Source organism: Arachis ipaensis, chromosome B9 (assembly GCF_059453495.1).
Source record: "Arachis ipaensis isolate K30076 ecotype BB chromosome B9, ASM5945349v1, whole genome shotgun sequence".
NCBI lineage: Eukaryota > Viridiplantae > Streptophyta > Magnoliopsida > Fabales > Fabaceae > Arachis > Arachis ipaensis.
Genome location: NC_142444.1, coordinates 146,451,822 through 146,470,157, shown reverse-complemented (window position 1 = coordinate 146,470,157; position 18,336 = coordinate 146,451,822). Strand labels below are relative to the sequence as shown.

General features: G+C 35.1%; 1 protein-coding gene across 2 annotated transcripts in view; it reads left to right on the top strand.

Moving 5' to 3' along the window:
• Positions 1-5,945: 5,945 nt before the first annotated feature.
• The window catches only part of LOC107619479 (ABC transporter G family member 28), a 190,854-nt gene continuing 178,463 nt past the window's right edge, over positions 5,946-18,336 (top strand). The window contains exons 1-14 of one of the 2 annotated variants that reach the window (XM_021110566.2): positions 5,946-6,117; positions 6,214-6,442; positions 6,709-6,785; positions 6,882-7,154; positions 7,292-7,355; positions 7,452-7,598; positions 8,091-8,125; positions 8,216-8,289; positions 8,368-9,275; positions 9,373-9,669; positions 9,782-10,416; positions 10,502-10,791; positions 10,885-11,018; positions 11,126-11,320. In XM_021110566.2, the coding sequence (XP_020966225.1) occupies positions 6,078-6,117; positions 6,214-6,442; positions 6,709-6,785; positions 6,882-7,154; positions 7,292-7,355; positions 7,452-7,598; positions 8,091-8,125; positions 8,216-8,289; positions 8,368-9,275; positions 9,373-9,669; positions 9,782-10,416; positions 10,502-10,791; positions 10,885-11,018; positions 11,126-11,282 (3,360 nt within the window). In that variant the 5' untranslated portion in view covers positions 5,946-6,077 and the 3' untranslated portion in view covers positions 11,283-11,320. Of the gene's footprint in view, positions 6,118-6,213; positions 6,443-6,694; positions 6,786-6,881; positions 7,155-7,291; positions 7,356-7,451; positions 7,599-8,090; positions 8,126-8,215; positions 8,290-8,367; positions 9,276-9,372; positions 9,670-9,781; positions 10,417-10,501; positions 10,792-10,884; positions 11,019-11,125; positions 11,430-18,336 lie in introns of those variants that run through there. The other variant, XM_088498455.1, reaches the window with a different exon arrangement.

The window sequence follows — 18,336 nt, the reverse complement described above, 5'->3', positions numbered from 1 at the left end:
CAATATTTTGCCATGAATTTGAGCTCTATTTACGAGTCTATTACTAATCATTGAATTGTTGCATGCATGAGACGGAATTCGAAAGTAATTCTAACTTATCGAAGCTTAAGGTAAAAAGCTTAAGGTAAAAATCTATAACCCGTTTATTTTCGTGGCATTGTGTCAATGTTACTAAGCCTTTAATATCTTGATGGGTTTTCAATTTCTACTGGATCAACAAAGTAAATCAAGGTCAGCAAATGTTGATAACAAAATTATATTAAAAAAATAAATCAACAAAATGATAATTATATTAAAAAGACAAAAGATATAGGCAAACACATAAGCAAGGCTTTTTATTTGGCCCAAAATAAATCCATATTTTTTTATGCTTATAGCGGTAGAGTATTACAAACTTTTTTGCATGTATTCTCTCTTTTCAAGTTTTGCTGAAAATACACGAGTAATTACCAAAACTAAAATAAAAAATGTAAATTTAAGTTATTATTTATAAAAATATATACTATTTATATGATTAAAAGCTAATAACAATGAATTGAAATTAGTGTAGATGTGCAATACAAGTTTTAAATTTCTACAATAATAACAATAAAATTTATCTTAGATGAGGTACATTAAGTATAGTAAATGATGTTCATGAAAGTTTGATATTGAAATATTATGGACATGATTACATTTTCTATAATGAGAGTGAAGGTGAGTATGAGTAGTTGGTAACTGCAGTTATTAAAATGATAATTAACTATATTAACTTTCACGCATTGCGCATTATTATAACTAAAATTGTTTAGTAAATGTAGAAAGATTTATATGAGTTCTACCTCAACATTTTTTTTATATTTAATATCAAAGTTGATTAAATTAATTTGACAATTATATGTGAAAATTCATATTCAAATAAAAAAAATAATTAAAAAAGTATAGTTCACCGAGGACGTGGTTTGTTGTTCAAAGTTTTTCTTGTAGAGCACGTAGCAAAAGTGAAGATGGGAGTGTACCTGTAAAAGACACTCCGACGCTCAAGTCAGTAAATATTTAAGAGGTATAATAATTCTATGAATATGTAATGTTAAAAATATGAGCATAGAAATAAAAAAATATGATATTAATTTTTAAAAATATGAGCATAAAAAATAAAAGAGATAGAGTAAAAATATATTTGACAAATGACAAAATTTATATATACTTAGTAATACTTACACATCCGTGTATATTCAACTTAATACGAATATGCGATCAAATTGTAAAAAAAAAAATTGATACTATAATATGAGAAGAAAAAATAGGAAAAAAAGAGTGAGGGGGCAAGGAATTGTGGAAGAAGAAGAAACTAAATAAGTGTAAATGTGACTTCATAGAAAAAAGATAAACCATACCTGCTAAGATGGCCTCTAAAAGATACAAAGAATGCTTTACATGAATCCAATAGAATCAAACAGATAAAGAACACTGACTTTGAAATTGCAAGCCAAAAAGAAGGATATCATAATAAATAGGGAAGGCAAATACAAAATGAAAATGGTATATTTCATCACACCCAATCGGCAGCAGCCTGCAATGTGACATGATCACCCCATTCACTCACCATTCTTAATACAGCCACACATCAAGCTATCAGTGAACCATGACAACATCAATACAGCCACACAATTTTCATTGCCTGCATGTTGACAATTTATCATGACAAGTTTGAAAAATATCCAGCACATTAAAAAGATAACAATAGAGAATAGCAATGGCCAAGTTTATACCACCAAAATTTCTGCTTCCATCTCAGTAAGAATGCCAATCCTGTGCAAGTACGGCTGCCTGCACTTGATCGTTCCCAAATTTCGACATCCCAGAAGCTTCCAAGGATTCAAGTTGTGATAATTCTTCCTGGTAAGCACGAGCAACAGCTTCATCATTCTCCACCTACGAAGGCTGACAGAAGCCTTCTCTAACATATTCTAGGCTGCTACTTAAATCCGGATCATGTCTAGTTATGATACTAGGAGAACCATTATTGGAAAGTGTGCAAACATCTAAGAGATTATGAAGGTCCCAGCGAACAACATCAGAATCATGTGATATGGTGTCATGATCCCTCACAACAAGTAACTCTATCCAATCCAAGGACTAGCTGTCTTATCCCAAGAGTTCAATATCTGAAACAGAAAAGGTGCAATGCATTCAGACATCATATAAACAATAAACTTAAGAAAAAAAGAAGGAAAATATTAAAATGGTTCCTAATCTACCTAACAAGATCAGTTCAAAATGCAAATATAGACAAGGAATAAAGCACTAAATTCAATAGTTTCACTACATAAACACTTGGATCAGAAGCTACAATCCTTCAACTCAAACAAAGTTACCCAAACAGTATCATAAACAGTTAGACCAATATAATGCTTCTTCAACATGAAATTAAATATCTAGTTTTGTTTAACCTTGGAAAAAGAAAAAACATGATATCCAACCCCAAAGCATTAACCTTGGAACATGCAAATCTTTGAATCACAACCTTTTCTCCCCTGAAAAAGAAATATAACACCTGAATCCATATCCCAGCGGACGGAAAACCCCTAGCCACCCAAAAGCTTAACCACCCCCTCCCCCCAAAAAAAGAAGAATTTTTTTAAAAATAAAAATGAAAATAAAGAACCGGAGGTAAAAAAAAACAAGGGTAAAGAAAAGACTAAACCAACCTTGGATTAAGCAGAATAAGGAAGATAGGGATTTGGGACTGGAAGAATGAGAAGAAAGAGGGGAGGGTAATTGAATTCTTCAAGAAATGGAATGCGAATGAATGGATGGATTGGAAGTAAGAAAAAGTGTGGCAAGATCTCAATGAATTCCCCAAAGATTAAGAATCATTAAAAAGAAAAAAGTATCATAAGTTAAAAGGATATTTATTTTCAGAAAAATAAGAAGTATTGACCTCAAAATCTGAACCTCATCAAACATTATATTACCATGTCTTCAATATGCATTTCAATCTAAAATCTAGAACTTTATTTCTCAATCACTAATTTAGAACTGTTGCCATCCTTAAATTTCTAAATAAGAATTCTCAAATTTAAAACATAAAAGAAGTTTCATGTTACCTTTTCAATCTTCACACTTCCTCAATGTGGTTCTTTGTGAATAGCTAGCAGAAATGTTGAAGAAGACTTCAATCTTGATGAAGAAGCTGTAGCAAGTGCTTATCGAGAAAAACCATCACTTGCTAATTGCCAATGCTATCCTGAAAAATACGAAGAAGAAGAATAGAAAGAAGTAGGTGGTAGAAGGAGGGAATTTTGTATTGATTTACTAATCATATGTGATTCTTATTGTTATATAGAGTATTTAAAAGAGTCATTATAACTGAAATAACAGAATATAGTTACATTAAATATTTGATCCTAGGCGTTCTAGATAACCAAATAAATTATGTTTTTTTTATAATATATCTTAACTAAAGAAAAATGTAATTTTACAATACACTAGTAAAATTAAAAAAGAAAAAATTATATCGTCCAACAAAATTAAGAAAGAAATCGTGATACAAATAAAATAAGTTATAATTTTTTTCTAAAATTAGGAGTGAAACTCGAATTCAAAATCTCTAGGTGAGGATGAGAGACTATACTATTTGAATTATAACTCGTTGGCAAAATACGCTATATTTTTCTCTCTATTAACTTTAAAACATAAATATCAATAAAAAAATATTCCACTTGCATTCAAACAAAAATCAAAACTAATAAAAATAAAAATTCAAATTTTATATTTTAGTTTAAACTTTAAACTTTAAAATATTTGTATTTTTTTTCTTCAAAGTTAGTTGTTGTTCATTCATTAGACAAAATTTCACTCCAATTTGAAAAGAAAATACTTATAAGTTAATAAAATGAATAATGACTAAACTTTGTATTTTAGTTTAAATTTTAAAAAATTTGTATTTTTACAAATACTTATATAATATCTTATAAAATCAAGAATAAAATTAAAATAAAATCAGCATTACAATGCCTCTTACCAAATATAATCCTATTCTTCTAGGACGTGATACTTATATATGTTGTTTTTGTTTGATAAAATTGATTATGTGTGTAAATAAATATAATTAAAAAAATATTTTATAAATATTAAAAATTATTTATTAGTTATTATAATTTTTTTAATAAAATAATTGACTATTAAAAGAATTAAACTTTTTTATAATAAAATAATAAAATATTTTCATAAAAATTTATATATGTCATAAAATAAACTATTAACTTATTAAATTTAATTTAAAATAAATAGTTATTTATGATCATCAAATATTCAGATAAAAGAATTAATAATTTTTACTTATATAGGAGAGTTAACAATCGACTAGAATCGAACACTAACAATATATTTTAGAGAAAAGGACAAATCGATTTCTAACCTTTTTTTTGGAAGACATTTTCGTCTCCGATGATTGGAAAATACAATGATGTCCCTGACCCTTTAAAATTGTGGACAAATCTATCCCCCGTTAAACTCAGCCCGTTAGCCCCGTCGAAAAATGCTGAAGTGGCTGCCGTGGCTCTGACGTGGACGTAACAGGATGACATGTTGGCAAGACTTTCTGAAAATAGGACATATTAGGATTTGTCAACGTGTCATCCCGTTACGTCCACGTCAGAGCCACGACAACCACCTCAGCATTTTCCGATGGGGCTAACGGGCTGAGTTTAATGGGGGGATAGATTTGTCCACAATTTTGAAGGGTGAGGGACATCATTGTATTTTCCAATCGTCGAGGACGAAAATGTCTTCCAAAAAAAAGTTCAGGGACCGATTTTTCCTTTTATCTATATTTTATAAGAGTGACAAACGGATTAGTCCACCCAGCTTAACGGCAGAGTGGCGGGTTAAGCCCATCAATTTTCGCTTTTTTTTTTTGGCCAATTTTTATTTTTTTAATTATTAAGTTATTAAATATTAAAATAAATATATAATTTTACAAACTTATAATTTCTAAAGACAAAAAATTATAATTTTTAAATTCACAAATACTAAAGTTTTTATAATTCTAAATATCTAATAAACATAATCATTAACCAAGTTTTTTGAAATAAATAATACAACTGACATTGTCTAATTATCCAAAATATATAATTAAATTAAACATTGTCCAAATTTCTAATCAATCAAATATAATTCTAATTATAACTTAAAATAAAACGGACAAACATTTTAAATACAAATAAAAATAATTTTTTAAATTCAATTATCATATTCATCTTTTTGTAGAACGGAGGATTCAATGGATAAGCCTGCCCCGCCGAAATCCACCAAAACTTATGAATTAGACGGTACAGAGTTAAGTTGGTCCGCTGAATTTTGACTTGTTTATCATTCTTAATATTTTATAGAATAATATTTAATTAGAATTGTCAAATGAATATAATCATAGATACAATACTTATTTGAATGATTAATGGTTAGTTTTATTATTATTTGAATTTTTGATGATAAAAAATGATTATTTATTTTTAATTTTATGTAAAAATCTTATAAGTTTAGTATGACTACGGAATCCGATAAGTTGACCAAAACTTGAGGCTAAATTAACGGACTTTCTTTCCTTTTCGGACAATAAAACGGCTGTCTTCATGATGGTTTTAAAGGACATTGTTGTGTTGAGTTCACTGTACTTGTATGTTGTGTCCTCGTTCGAACGTGATCTGATATCCTTTTTGGGACCCACCATCACTTCCTCACTTCTCATTCTCATCAAAATTTATATTGCATCTAAAGTCAAAGATACTAATATCTTCATCAACTACTTACCAATTTGAGTTTTCATATGCACACTTTTTTGTTTGTTTAAGTATATGTTCAGATCTTAATTTGCGTACATGATAACTCATTAAACACGAACAAGACCCAATAATTAAATTCAGATTCTCCACAGATTAATTCTTATTCCGATAACTTCTTCAATGTGCACTTCTCATTTCCTAATTTTATGGGTTATTATAATATTATTTTTCTCAACATATATAAATAACATATTAAGAACAATTTAATAATTTAATGTATAAACAAGTTTGATAGGTTGAACCAACATATGCATGAATGGGAAGGTGTACAAGAATTTGGCATCCCTTGAAGGCAAGCATAGCATCAAATTCATTCCCCTCTCTTCCTAAATGAATCAAAAGCTCTTCATAAATAGTTGAGCTTTCATAATTTCCTTCCATCAATCAGGTTGTTCCATATCAATGATGAGAAAGTGGAGCAGCTCAAAGCATCTGCTATGGCTGTTTCTTTGGTTACCCTTTGTGGTTCAATGCCAAGAAGTGAATGACTATGACCAAATTGATAACCCTTCTGTTCTTCCACTTGTTACTCAGCTTGTCTATAGTAGACTTTCCAATTTGACTTCACTTCTCAGCCAGGAAATTACCACTCACTCCACTTTCTGTGTCAAAGATCCGTAAGCACTTTCTTTCTTTGATTATTGATTCGTTTTGATTCAATTTTGGTAATGTTCTGAGCTAGTTATGCTCAAATTTTAAGTCTTGTATATGCTTTAAATGTTCATAATTGAAAAATGTTCACACTTCGTAATTTTATTTGCAACAAGAATTAAACCAATCAAGAGGAATTCCATGGATGAGAGAAAAATGGAATTTGAGTTCTTTTGTTCAATTGGCGCACAGAAATTGATCTTTATAACGGTTTATAGATTTATTGTTTAAGGGATGCTGATTGGAACCAAGCATTTAATTTCTCATCAGATTTGAGTTTCCTGGCTTCTTGCATTAAGAAGACTAAAGGTATGATTGCTAAGAATCACAACACCTTTTATGAATCAATGTAACATTCAAGGTGTATATTGATCTTGATTATTTTGAATCTGATTATTGAAACAGGAGATGTCACAAGGCGTTTGTGTACAGCAGCAGAGGTGAAGTTTTACCTAAGCAGTTTGTTGGAGAGATCTACAAGTGCCAATTATTTGAAGCCTAACAAGAACTGCAATTTAACTTCATGGTTCGCCGGTTGCGAGCCGGGTTGGGCCTGCAGTGTTCCTTCATCCCAGAAGGTTGACCTTAGAAATTCAAAGGAGATTCCTGCAAGAACTTCTAACTGCCAACCTTGTTGTGAAGGATTTTTCTGCCCTCATGGTATCACTTGCATGATCCGTAAGTATAAACAACAATCTTTATGAATCATTTGTAGTTTCTATGTACAATAACATTAGAAGTAGTAACACTAATTGTTGCCTATCTCTGCTAAATCTGTGTCTGGTTCCTCTCTACTTGAAATTCTTCTCTCACAGCGTGCCCTTTAGGTTCCTACTGCCCTCTTGCTAAACTAAACAAAGCAACCGGTGTATGCGAACCGTGAGTCTATTCCTATCCCTTAAGTTGGGAGCTTTCTTGAGTTGTTGATTTGCAGAAAGTGTGTGAAATTAATGTATGATTGATATGTTTATGCAGATATCTTTATCAACTGCCTCCAATGCAGCCAAACCATAGCTGTGGAGGTGCAAATGTATGGGCTGATGTTAGTAGCAGCAGTGAGATGTTCTGCTCAGCAGGATCCTATTGTCCAACAACAACAAAGACAGTTCCTTGTAGTAGTGGGTATTATTTTTCTTCAACACTTGCCTACTCTTATAAAATGCCAAACTTGGATCCTAGAAGAAGTTATTAATGTTTTTTAAGCTTTTGGAGGAAATGGCCCTAACTCCGTCTATGTTACATAGCCGGTCACAAGCCTGGATAAATAAGGAGGGTTTGTGTTTGGCTCTCGACAGCCAGCTAAAAACTTTGTTGAATCTTCATGATATGAACTAAACACGTTATTCTGCTATCTACGTGTAAACAGTCTCACTGTAGACATGATACATGATAGAACTCAATGGCATCATCTGATCCATGTAACCGACTCCACCTAGTGCCCTGCATTGCATAGTTGCAATGAAATCTAAGATTAGTTTCCTTAACTCAACATATGAAGCACAAAAACACACTTAATTTGTTAACAAATTCTTTCTATTATTATGCTTTTGATTGTTAAATAAAATCATCATCCTGAAATCTGAACTATCTTAATATTTTCTCTGGCGAATTCAGGCATTACTGCAGGATGGGTTCCACTTCTGAGAAAAGTAAGATTAGATATCATATTTAGGTCTCATTTTTACTGATGAATTTTCTCATGCAAAGTATATATGATAATTTTCTTGATTATCTTGTAGGATGCTTCAGATTGACTTCTTGCAGCTCAAACACTGCGACGCAAAATATGCATGCATATGGAATCATGCTCATTGTAAGTTTTTTACTTTTACCAAACAAGGCCATAGAGACCATGATGGTAGATTTTAACACTCTTTGATTTCTTATGCAGGCTGCATTGAGTACTTTGCTGCTCATAATTTACAACTGTTCTGATCAAGTTCTCACTACTAAGGAAAGGAGAATGGCCAAATCTAGAGAAGCAGCTGCTAGAAATGCAAGAAGCACTGCCACTGCGCGCCAAAGATGGAAATTTGCAAAAGATGCTGCTAAGAAAGGTGCAATCGGGCTACAAGCTCAACTTTCAAGAAAATTCTCGCGTAGGAGAGAAGAAACAAATCTTGAAACAGTTGTAGTTTTGGATCAAGCAACTTCTGAAACAGATGTTGAATTGTTAGAACACTCACAACCTACTACAAGTTCATCTGCACAGTTGAAGGAAAAGGGTAAAGAATCCAGTGGTTTTAAGCAGATCATACATGAAATTGAAGATGACCCTCATGTTGAGGCCAACTTCAATGTGAAAATGGAAACTAGAACTAAAAATGTGCCAAGAGGAAAACAATTGCATACTCATAGCCAAATATTTAACTATGCATATGCTCAGCTCGAAAAGGAGAAGGCTCAGCAGCACGAAAACAAGGCCCTTACCTTCTCAGGAGTGATTAAAATGGCTACCAACACTGAAAAAAGAAAGAGGCCTTTGATTGAGATTTCTTTCAAAGACTTGACTCTTACATTGAAAGCTCAAAACAAGCCTATATTGAGATGTGTTACCGGGAAAATTAAACCCGGCCGGATCACGGCTGTCATGGGACCATCAGGGGCTGGCAAGACAACATTTTTGTCAGCTCTAGCTGGAAAGGCCTTTGGATGCTTCGCGAGCGGTTCGATTCTTATAAATGGAAGGAATGAATCAATCCACTCCTTCAAGAAAATTATTGGCTTTGTGCCACAAGATGATGTAGTTCATGGAAACTTGACAGTGGAAGAGAATCTCTGGTTCAGTGCACAATGCAGGTACATTATATTGCTGCACATTCTAACTGAACTATGTTGTTACTTTTGAGTGCTAGAAATGTACTTATTCAAGTGATTTTTTTTGTTAATGTTAAAGGTTATCAGCTGACTTGTCAAAACCAGAAAAAGTTCTGGTTCTTGAAAGAGTTATTGAATTCTTGGGGCTTCAGTCTGTGAGGAATTCCTTGGTTGGAACGGTGGAAAAGCGAGGGATCTCTGGCGGCCAAAGGAAGCGTGTAAATGTGGGATTAGAAATGGTTATGGAACCTTCACTTCTGATCTTGGATGAACCCACTTCTGGTTTGGACAGTGCATCATCTCAGCTTCTTTTAAGAGCTCTAAGACGCGAAGCGCTTGAGGGAGTGAACATTTGCATGGTGGTTCACCAACCCAGGTAACTTCTTATTAAATTATATATCCAAGTTGAAATTTGCATGAGAAAACATTTTGCAGATTAATCTTATGCTTCCCTTACAATGATTTGATGATTGATTTTGATACTTCAGCTATGCATTGTTCAAGATGTTTGATGACTTGATACTTCTGGGAAAAGGTGGACTTACTGTCTATCATGGACCTGCCAAGAGAGTTGAAGAATACTTTTTAGGCCTGGGGATAGATATACCGGAGCGAATCAATCCTCCGGATTACTTCATCGACATCTTGGAGGGCATAGTAAAACCTGGTGGTAGTTCAGGAGTGAGGTATAAAGAGCTACCAGTTAGATGGATGCTTCATAATGGATATCCAATACCTCATGATATGCAGCAGAGCGCCGAACAGTACGACTCATCCATAAGCATAAATTCAGCTATAGAGGCCAATGGATATGATCATGAGGACAAAACCTTTGCTGGAGATCTGTGGCATGATGTGAGAAATAATGTGGAACTGCAGGGGGAGAAGATCCGACTCAATTTCTTGAAATCCAAGGATTTATCCAACCGAAGAACACCCGGCATATTCAAGCAGTATAAGTACTTTCTAATCAGGGTTGGTAAGCAGAGATTAAGGGAAGCCAGGATCCAAGCCATAGATTATCTGATATTGTTACTTGCTGGAGCATGCTTAGGAACTCTTACCAAATCAAGTGATCAAACATTTGGTGCAGCTGGATACACCTATACAGTGATTGCAGTATGTAAGTTATACAAGTCCCTTCATCATATATCATTTTTCATATGGCAAAGGAATGAGTAACCTTGCTAAATTTGTGTTAATTTCAGCACTTCTGTGCAAAATTGCTGCCTTAAGATCATTCTCTCTGGACAAGTTACACTACTGGAGGGAGAGTGATTCTGGGATGAGTAGCTTGGCTTATTTTCTCTCAAAAGACACAATTGATCAATTCAATACTGTGATCAAGCCTGTGGTGTACCTTTCAATGTTCTATTTCTTCACCAATCCAAGATCTTCTTTTGCTGATAACTATGTTGTGCTGCTTTGTCTTGTGTATTGTGTTACTGGAATAGCATATGCACTTGCCATAATTTTTGAACCAGGTGCAGCTCAGCTGGTTAGTATTAATTACCATCAAATAATGATAATAATAATAATAATTTTTCCTTTTAAATTTTTAATTTCTCTAAGGTGTTTCTGTTTCTTGCAGTGGTCAGTGCTACTTCCTGTTGTTTTGACTCTGATTGCAACACAACCAAAAGATAGTAAAATTTTGAAGGGTATAGCAAATTTATGCTACTCTAAATGGGCTTTACAAGCATTTGTAGTTGCAAATGCTGAAAGGTAATCTATGAGGACGGAAGATAATTTGTCTCATTGAGAAAATGCTCAGAATGAATCACATTTAAATGTGGATACTAAACATGATGTTAATTACAATTATAATGCAGGTATCAAGGAGTTTGGCTCTTAACTCGTTGTGGTTCACTAATGAAAAGTGGCTATAATCTTCATGATTGGAATTTGTGCATATCAATCCTCATTCTTATGGGAGTAATTGGCAGGGCAACAGCATTTTTCTGTATGGTCACCTTCCAAAAGAAGTAGTGCCAATTTTTGTCACAAAATTTACAATCTTAATAGCTGTGATCTATACATGTCAATATATCATGTCATTTTTTAATCTCTATCTGGAGCTTGTACATTTATAATCTATAACAATATATAATGGCAATACATAAGTTTGATGCCCAAGATTTCTTTCTAATATTATCCTTTTTAGTTAACTTCTACATTTAATGTCAGTTATTCATCTCTGGAAAACTCCCCTTACTTCACTTAGCCATCTTGACGTAACTTTCACTTGTTATTTTTCATCTCTTATCTATTTTTCTCTTCTCATCTCATCTCTTATTAATATTATTGAATACATTAATAGATTTTAAAAATACATTAATCTCATGCCAATAATAACTTTACTTTTAAACATTCAGATACTCATAATAATAGTAAAATTGATCCAAATTCAAGTAATAGATAGAATTAGTGGGTATAAATTATTATTTTTTAAAAACTTTAATTCATACTTAATAAACTTTCAATTTTTTTTATTCAGTGAGTTCTACTTGGCAGTTATTGTATAAAATATTTATTTAAAAATATTAATAATTTTTTATTTAATTTATACAGTAAATAATGTTTTATGTAATTTTATTTTATTTTATATCTAATAAAATTAGATTCAGATTTTCTTTTATTCTTTTCGAATTGAAATAGTTCCATTGCATGATTGACAATTTTGATTTCTATCATAATAACTTTTTTTTATTTACTATTTTTTTTATCTTTGTCGTAACAACTATTTTTTTATTCTAATAATAATTGTTCCATACAGAGAAGTGCATCCTAAATTCGAAATAGAAGTAAAAAAAATTAAAAAAAAAAGAAAACAAATTAAAAGGTAAATTAATAGGGTACAAAATTGACGAAGAAGTTACACATCTTTTTTTTTCATAACAGTTACTGAAATAGAGATGAAAATGAGATAGAGAAGATGAGTTGTCGTTCTGGAAGTGATTTCTTTATGTAACGTAATTGACGGATGCACGGGAGAAGTTCTGTCATGAAAAATAATATTAAAACTTAAATTTAGAAACTAAAATTTTGAAGTGAGTTATTTTCTGTAAACTATGTGCAATCACTCTCCGTATAAATGTATAATAGTAGCTGTTTTATAAAATATTTATTTATTTATTTTTAAAAATCTAATTTTTTTAATTCTAAAAGTATTGGTATTTTTTTATTTAATTTATAGTATTAATAATATTTTATTTTATTTTATTTAATACCTAATAAATTTAGATTCGAATTTTTTTTCACAAGGTTGAACTGAAATAGTGCTATTGTATGATTGACAATTTTAATTTTTGTCATAATGACTATTTTCTCCTACTATAATGTTACAGGTTAAATATTTTTTAATTTGATTTATACTATAAATAGTAATATCAATTTTCATTGGTTACCTGATAAATTAAAAGAGATATAAGAGTTTGGTATCCAATTATTTTTTTCATTTTACTCCTATCACTATAACCCAAAACAACCAATGCAGTTATCATTATTTCTACCATCATAGGAGCAGCCCAAAATAACCCATATCTAGTAGTTATCATTATTTCTACTATCATAAGAGCAGTTTGTTTATAGAGTTATTGTTATTTCTACTATCTCATATATATTGTTTCGTACTCTTTTATTATATTATTATCTTTATTTATTTTTCATTTTTATTATCACTCTTTTCTGTTTTTTTTTTCTATTTATATTGGCATGGACGTTTATTATAAAAATAAAATTTTTAAAACCAATAAAAGATTAAAAGGTAAAGGTGTTACGATGGGTAAGCAGAGATTAATGGGCTAGACTTGTAAGGTTGGCCCAATCGACTGAAGGAGGTGATCTCCATCTTCGTGTGCATCTGGGAGCTACCGTCCGACTTTGTGTGTATGAAAGAATGGGGGGTGGTACCTGCAATGACATTCCGATGCCTAAGTTCGCAAGGGATTTGGATAGGTTTTGAAAGTATTAGAACTTAGAGATACCTGAGGGGTGTCAGTGTATTTATAATGGTGAACCAATAACCACCGTTGGAGTAGTTCCACCTTTTAAGGAGGATAACCGTCCCTTTATCTTAGGGAAGTTGAGATATGACTCCTGGAAGTGGGTTGAGAGATTTTAGGGGCAGTTACTTATTTGAATAAGTGTTATCTGCCAGCTAACCTTCGATCCCGACTTTCTTGGAGTGGAATCTGTGTCGAATCCGACCTCTTCTAAGGAGGTCGGTTACATGCGATGGCCAATCTATGGATTGGGCCTTTCTAGTGTATTTGGACCTGGGCCCTAGTGCAGGGTCAGGGTATGAACAGTGCCCCTACTCGAGTCCAATCTCTTTTACTTAAGAGTTGGATTCGAGTATTTGAGCTCGGGTTTGTAGCCGACGTGATATGGAAACCGACGTGATTTTCGAAACCGACGTGATTTAAATCTCTCAACAGTCGCGTCTAATCAAACGTCGCGTCCGTTAGAGTTTTCGTATTTACACGTGGGAGCAGTTACATTGGTAACGGTGCGCTTCTTTAATGATCGCATTGATTTACCATTCTGCCCCTGGTATGTTTATAAATACTTTTCCCTCTCTTTCTTTGTTTTCTTTCTGAAAAATTTTTTGCCTACACTCTCTGTTTTGAAAGAAAACTTTTCCTTCTTCAAGTGCTTTAGTCGCTGCCGCACCTGATCCTCTTCACAAACAAAGGTTAGTTCTTTTCTTTCTCCTCTTTTATTATTGAATGCTCTACTTTGCAATTTTAAAAGAGTTTTTGCGTGTTCGTGGTGAGTATGAATGTAGGCCTAGTGACTCTGTTTTATTGAGGAACTTACTTTGGCCCTTTAGAGACCCTGTTTTTGATCCTTTCCATTTTTCTTTGTAGGTCTCGTTGTCATTTTACCTACTATACTTTTACTGGAAAAGATGTCTTCCCTCGAGTCCCTTTCGCTGTGGGTGGACGATACCGTTCTTGGGGAGGAACCCTTAGTAGACACAGATTACATCACCGACCTCCACACCCACCATAGGATCTGTGGCTCTCATGATGATGAGCCCAAGTATGAGTTGGTTACCCCGGGTCCTGAAGACCGGGTTTGTTTTGGGAGGACTGCCGATGCTGACCCTCATTTCTTTTTCATGTACGAAAGTCTCTTCACCCGTCTGGGGGTTTTTCTACCTTTTTTCAGACTTTGAGATAGAGGTTCTCAACTACTGCTGAGTTGCTCCTACCCAGCTTCACCCTAATTCTTGGGGTTTCATGAGAATTTATCAGCTTATTAGCCGAGAATTAGATTTTTCAACTTCTTTGAAGATTTTCTTTTATCTTTTTCATATGACCAAGCCCTTCAGTGGACAAAATAATAAACAACAATGGATCTCTTTCCGTGCCATTCAAGGTCGGAAAGTTTTCTCTATCTTTGATGAGTCTTTTCATGATTTTAAATACTTTTTCTTCAAAATTCAAGCCGTAGAGGGCCATCACCTTTTTTTCCTGGACGAAAATTCTTCTCCCCGCTTTCTTCTTTACTGGTTAGAGGCCTCCCCTGTGGGGAAGTATGGCCTGGATGACTTGGATGAGGTTGAGGAGGCTGTTGTGGGGTTCTTTCGAGAAGTTTGGGGGAAGGCCCCTAATCTGGATACGAAAAAGTTTCTTCAGGGGTCTCCGAGTTTTGTGCAGGCCCAATTAGGTAGCTTTGTTGATTTTGATAACTTTCGACTTGTAGTCTTCCGACTTTGTGACCTAACTCTTTGTTTTCTTTTTCAGAGATGGTGAAGAAAGGTTCCAGTTCTTCCTACCAGAAGGTCCAGGACGCCAAGAGAAGGTCTTGGGTCGGGTAGATGCCACGAGGGCTGCTGGCACTCTTCCTCCTCCTCCTCCTCCTCCTCCTCCTCCTCCTCCTCCTCATCCTCCTCCTCCTCCTCCTCCTCCTCCTCATGAGATGGGGACCTCTTCTTGTCCTATTTTGATAACCTCCTCTTCTGCCTCTTCTCTTCCTATCCCCCCGCCCCGATCTTCCCCTAAACACGAGAAGAAGAAGCGCAAGACTTAAGAGTCTGGCTCTTCTCTTTCTGGGGAGACTAATTTTGATGGTCCCAAATTCGTTCGGAGTCACATCTATCCCCATACTCAAATTAATATGGATGATGCTTCCGTTTGAAACCATCTTAATATCATGGTTCAGGGGAGTTTCCGGGCAGCTGGAGTATGTACAAAACTTCTTGATATTTTGGAGAAAACTCCCCTTAGTTCTTTGGGTTCTACCCAAAAGGTTGAGGAGTTAGAGGGGAGGATCTTCTTTTATCAAGAGGAGGGAAAAAGGATTAAAGAGGAGGTCACCGAGCTGAGGGAGGAGAGGACTCTGCTTCAAGAGAGGGAGAAGAGGTTGATGGGCCAGTGTGCCATGGTGGAGGACCTTAAGGAGAAGGTGGAGCAGAATTATGTCAGGCTCTTTGGGGAGAACCTTGACATGAAGAAGGAGCTGGCAGGATGTTGGGAGGCCTTTCAGAACCTGGAGGATTCAATGGCTGAAGGTTCGGAGGAGGCCTGTAGGGTTTTTAAGGAGTAGATCGGAGTTATTGCTCCTGACTTGGACCTTCCTCCCCTTGATCCTGACAAGATTATAGTAGATGGGGCCATTGTTTCTCCTCCTTGCCTGAGACAGCTTCAGAGCTGAAGACCCGTGGCCAGAGAATTGTAGAATCCCCTCCTCGTGAGGGTCCACAAGAGGGATCTGAGCCGACGTCCTCAGATGTTCCGACCCTTGCTCCCGAAGAGGCTGCTCTGTCCTCCCCTGCTGCTGATCCGACTTTTCTCCCTTCTGGTGACTCTTAATTTTTTCCTTCTAATTGACTTGAGCTATTTGGGGGCCCGGCTTGTGGGCCCCTTGTTTGAACAACTTTATTTGCTTTTTGTGGTGGTTTGTTCTTAACATTTTCTGGCCTTTTACGGCCGTAAACAAAAAATGCTTTGCCCTCTTTTTTGGATAAGGGATTTAAGGTTAATTGGCGCGTGTGCATGCTTTTTGATCTTTCCTTCGTTAGGTTTTTTCATGAAAAAACCCTTTTGATCTTTTTGTTTTTGGAAAAGACCTCTTATCTGGGCAGGTTGTGTTTTGCCTAATTGTTTTTGGGATTTTCAAAGGCTCGAGACAGCTTCTACCTTTGCTTTTTGATGGTTTTCTTTTATCTCTTTTCGGAATTCTTTATGGATTCAAATTTTCTTATTTGAATCATTCTTAGGTTATTTTCGCGATGTATTTCAATTTTCCTCAGTTTTTCCGACTTGTTTGGTCTATATATTTCCGAGTTATCATGATCTGCTTTTATAACCTCTTTACACCGACTTGTGCTTCGTCGTTTTATCCTGACGACCACTTAGGTCGGTCATGGAATTTTCACGTTTTGTCGAGCTTAAGTTTGGCGCGTTTCATGGATGAATGGTAATATCTTAAAGGAATTTACAAAGAGATGTAGAAAAAGATCTTTACTTTATTGGTAAAGGTGTTTTTGCTACTAAGGAGTTAAAAATTATTGCCCCTTAGTCTCCACTTTGGTGCCTCGTTAAAACCCCTTTTAGGAAAACCCTTTCTTTGGAAAAAAAAACCATGAAGTTGGGAAAAAGAGTACATCAGGGAATGAAGTTCGCTTTTAACTATAGTACCTTTTCATATTACAAGCATGCCACGACCTAGGTAACTCGGTGCCATTCAAGTCGGTCACCTTGTAGTAGCCTTTTCCTAGGACCTCACAAATTTTGTATGGCCTTTTCTAATTGGCAGCAAGCTTCCCATCCCCAGACTTGTTAACTCCAATGTCATTTCTGATCAAGACCAGGTCGTCTGGAGTGAAGCTTCTTCGAATGACTTTCTTATTGTATTTATTCGTCATCCTTTGTTTCAACGCTTCTTCTCTTATCTGGGCTTGTTCTCGGACTTTAGGGAGTAGCTCGAGTTCTTCTCTATACCCCTGTACGTTGCCAACCTCGTCGTAGAAGCTCACCCTTGGACTTTGCTCATTGATTTCAACTGGTATCATGGCTTCTATGCCATAAGCAAGTCGGAAGGGTGTTTTCTCTATGGCAGACTGAGGTGTAGTCCGATAGGCCCATAGTACTTGGGGGAGTTCCTTAACCCATGCTCCATTTGCCTCTTGTAACCTTTTCTTCAACCCTGCCAGTATAACTTTATTAGCTGCCTCGGCTTGCCCATTTGCTTGTGGGTGTTTACCGAGATGAACTGGTGCTTGATCTGCATGCTGGCTACTAGATTTCTGAAGGTGGAGTCGGTGAACTGAGTGCCATTATCGGTGGTAATGGAGTGGGGTATTCCATACCTTATGATAATGTTCTTGTAGAGGAACTTCTGACTTCTCTAGGCTGTGATGGTGGCTAATGGTTCTGCTTCTATCCACTTCGTGAAGTAGTGTACTCCCACTATTAGATATTTTACTTGTCCAGGTACTTGGAGGAAGGGCCCTAATAGGTCCAATCTCCATTTTGCAAAAGGTCATGGAAAAGTTATACTGATGAGCTCTTCGGGGGGAGCGACGTCGAAGTTTGCATGCATTTGGCATGGCTGACACCTTTTTACAAATTTGGTGGCATCTTTCTGCAAGGTCAGCCAGTAGAACCCAGCTCGTATGACTTTTCTAGCCAAGGACCTTGCTCCGAGGTGGTTCCCGCAGATACCATTATAGACCTCTTCTAAGACTTCCGTTGTCCTTGAGGTCGAGACGCACTTTAACAATGGTGTAGATATCCCTCTTTTGTAGAGGATATTTTTTACCAAGATGTAGTTTTATGCTTCCCTCCGGATTTTCTCGGCCTCTTTTTCTTCTTTGGTAGGATGTCGAATTTTATATATTCGACTAGTGGGTTCATCCATCCGAGATCCAATCCGGATACTTCAAGGACGTCTTGTCTACCCTTTATTTTTGTAACTGAGGGTTTCTGGAGAGTTTCTTGGATCAGGATTCTATTACTCCCTCCTGACTTAGTACTTGTATCAGTTTGGGTATGTACAACCCCCCTCCGCCGGTAACAAGAAACATTCCATC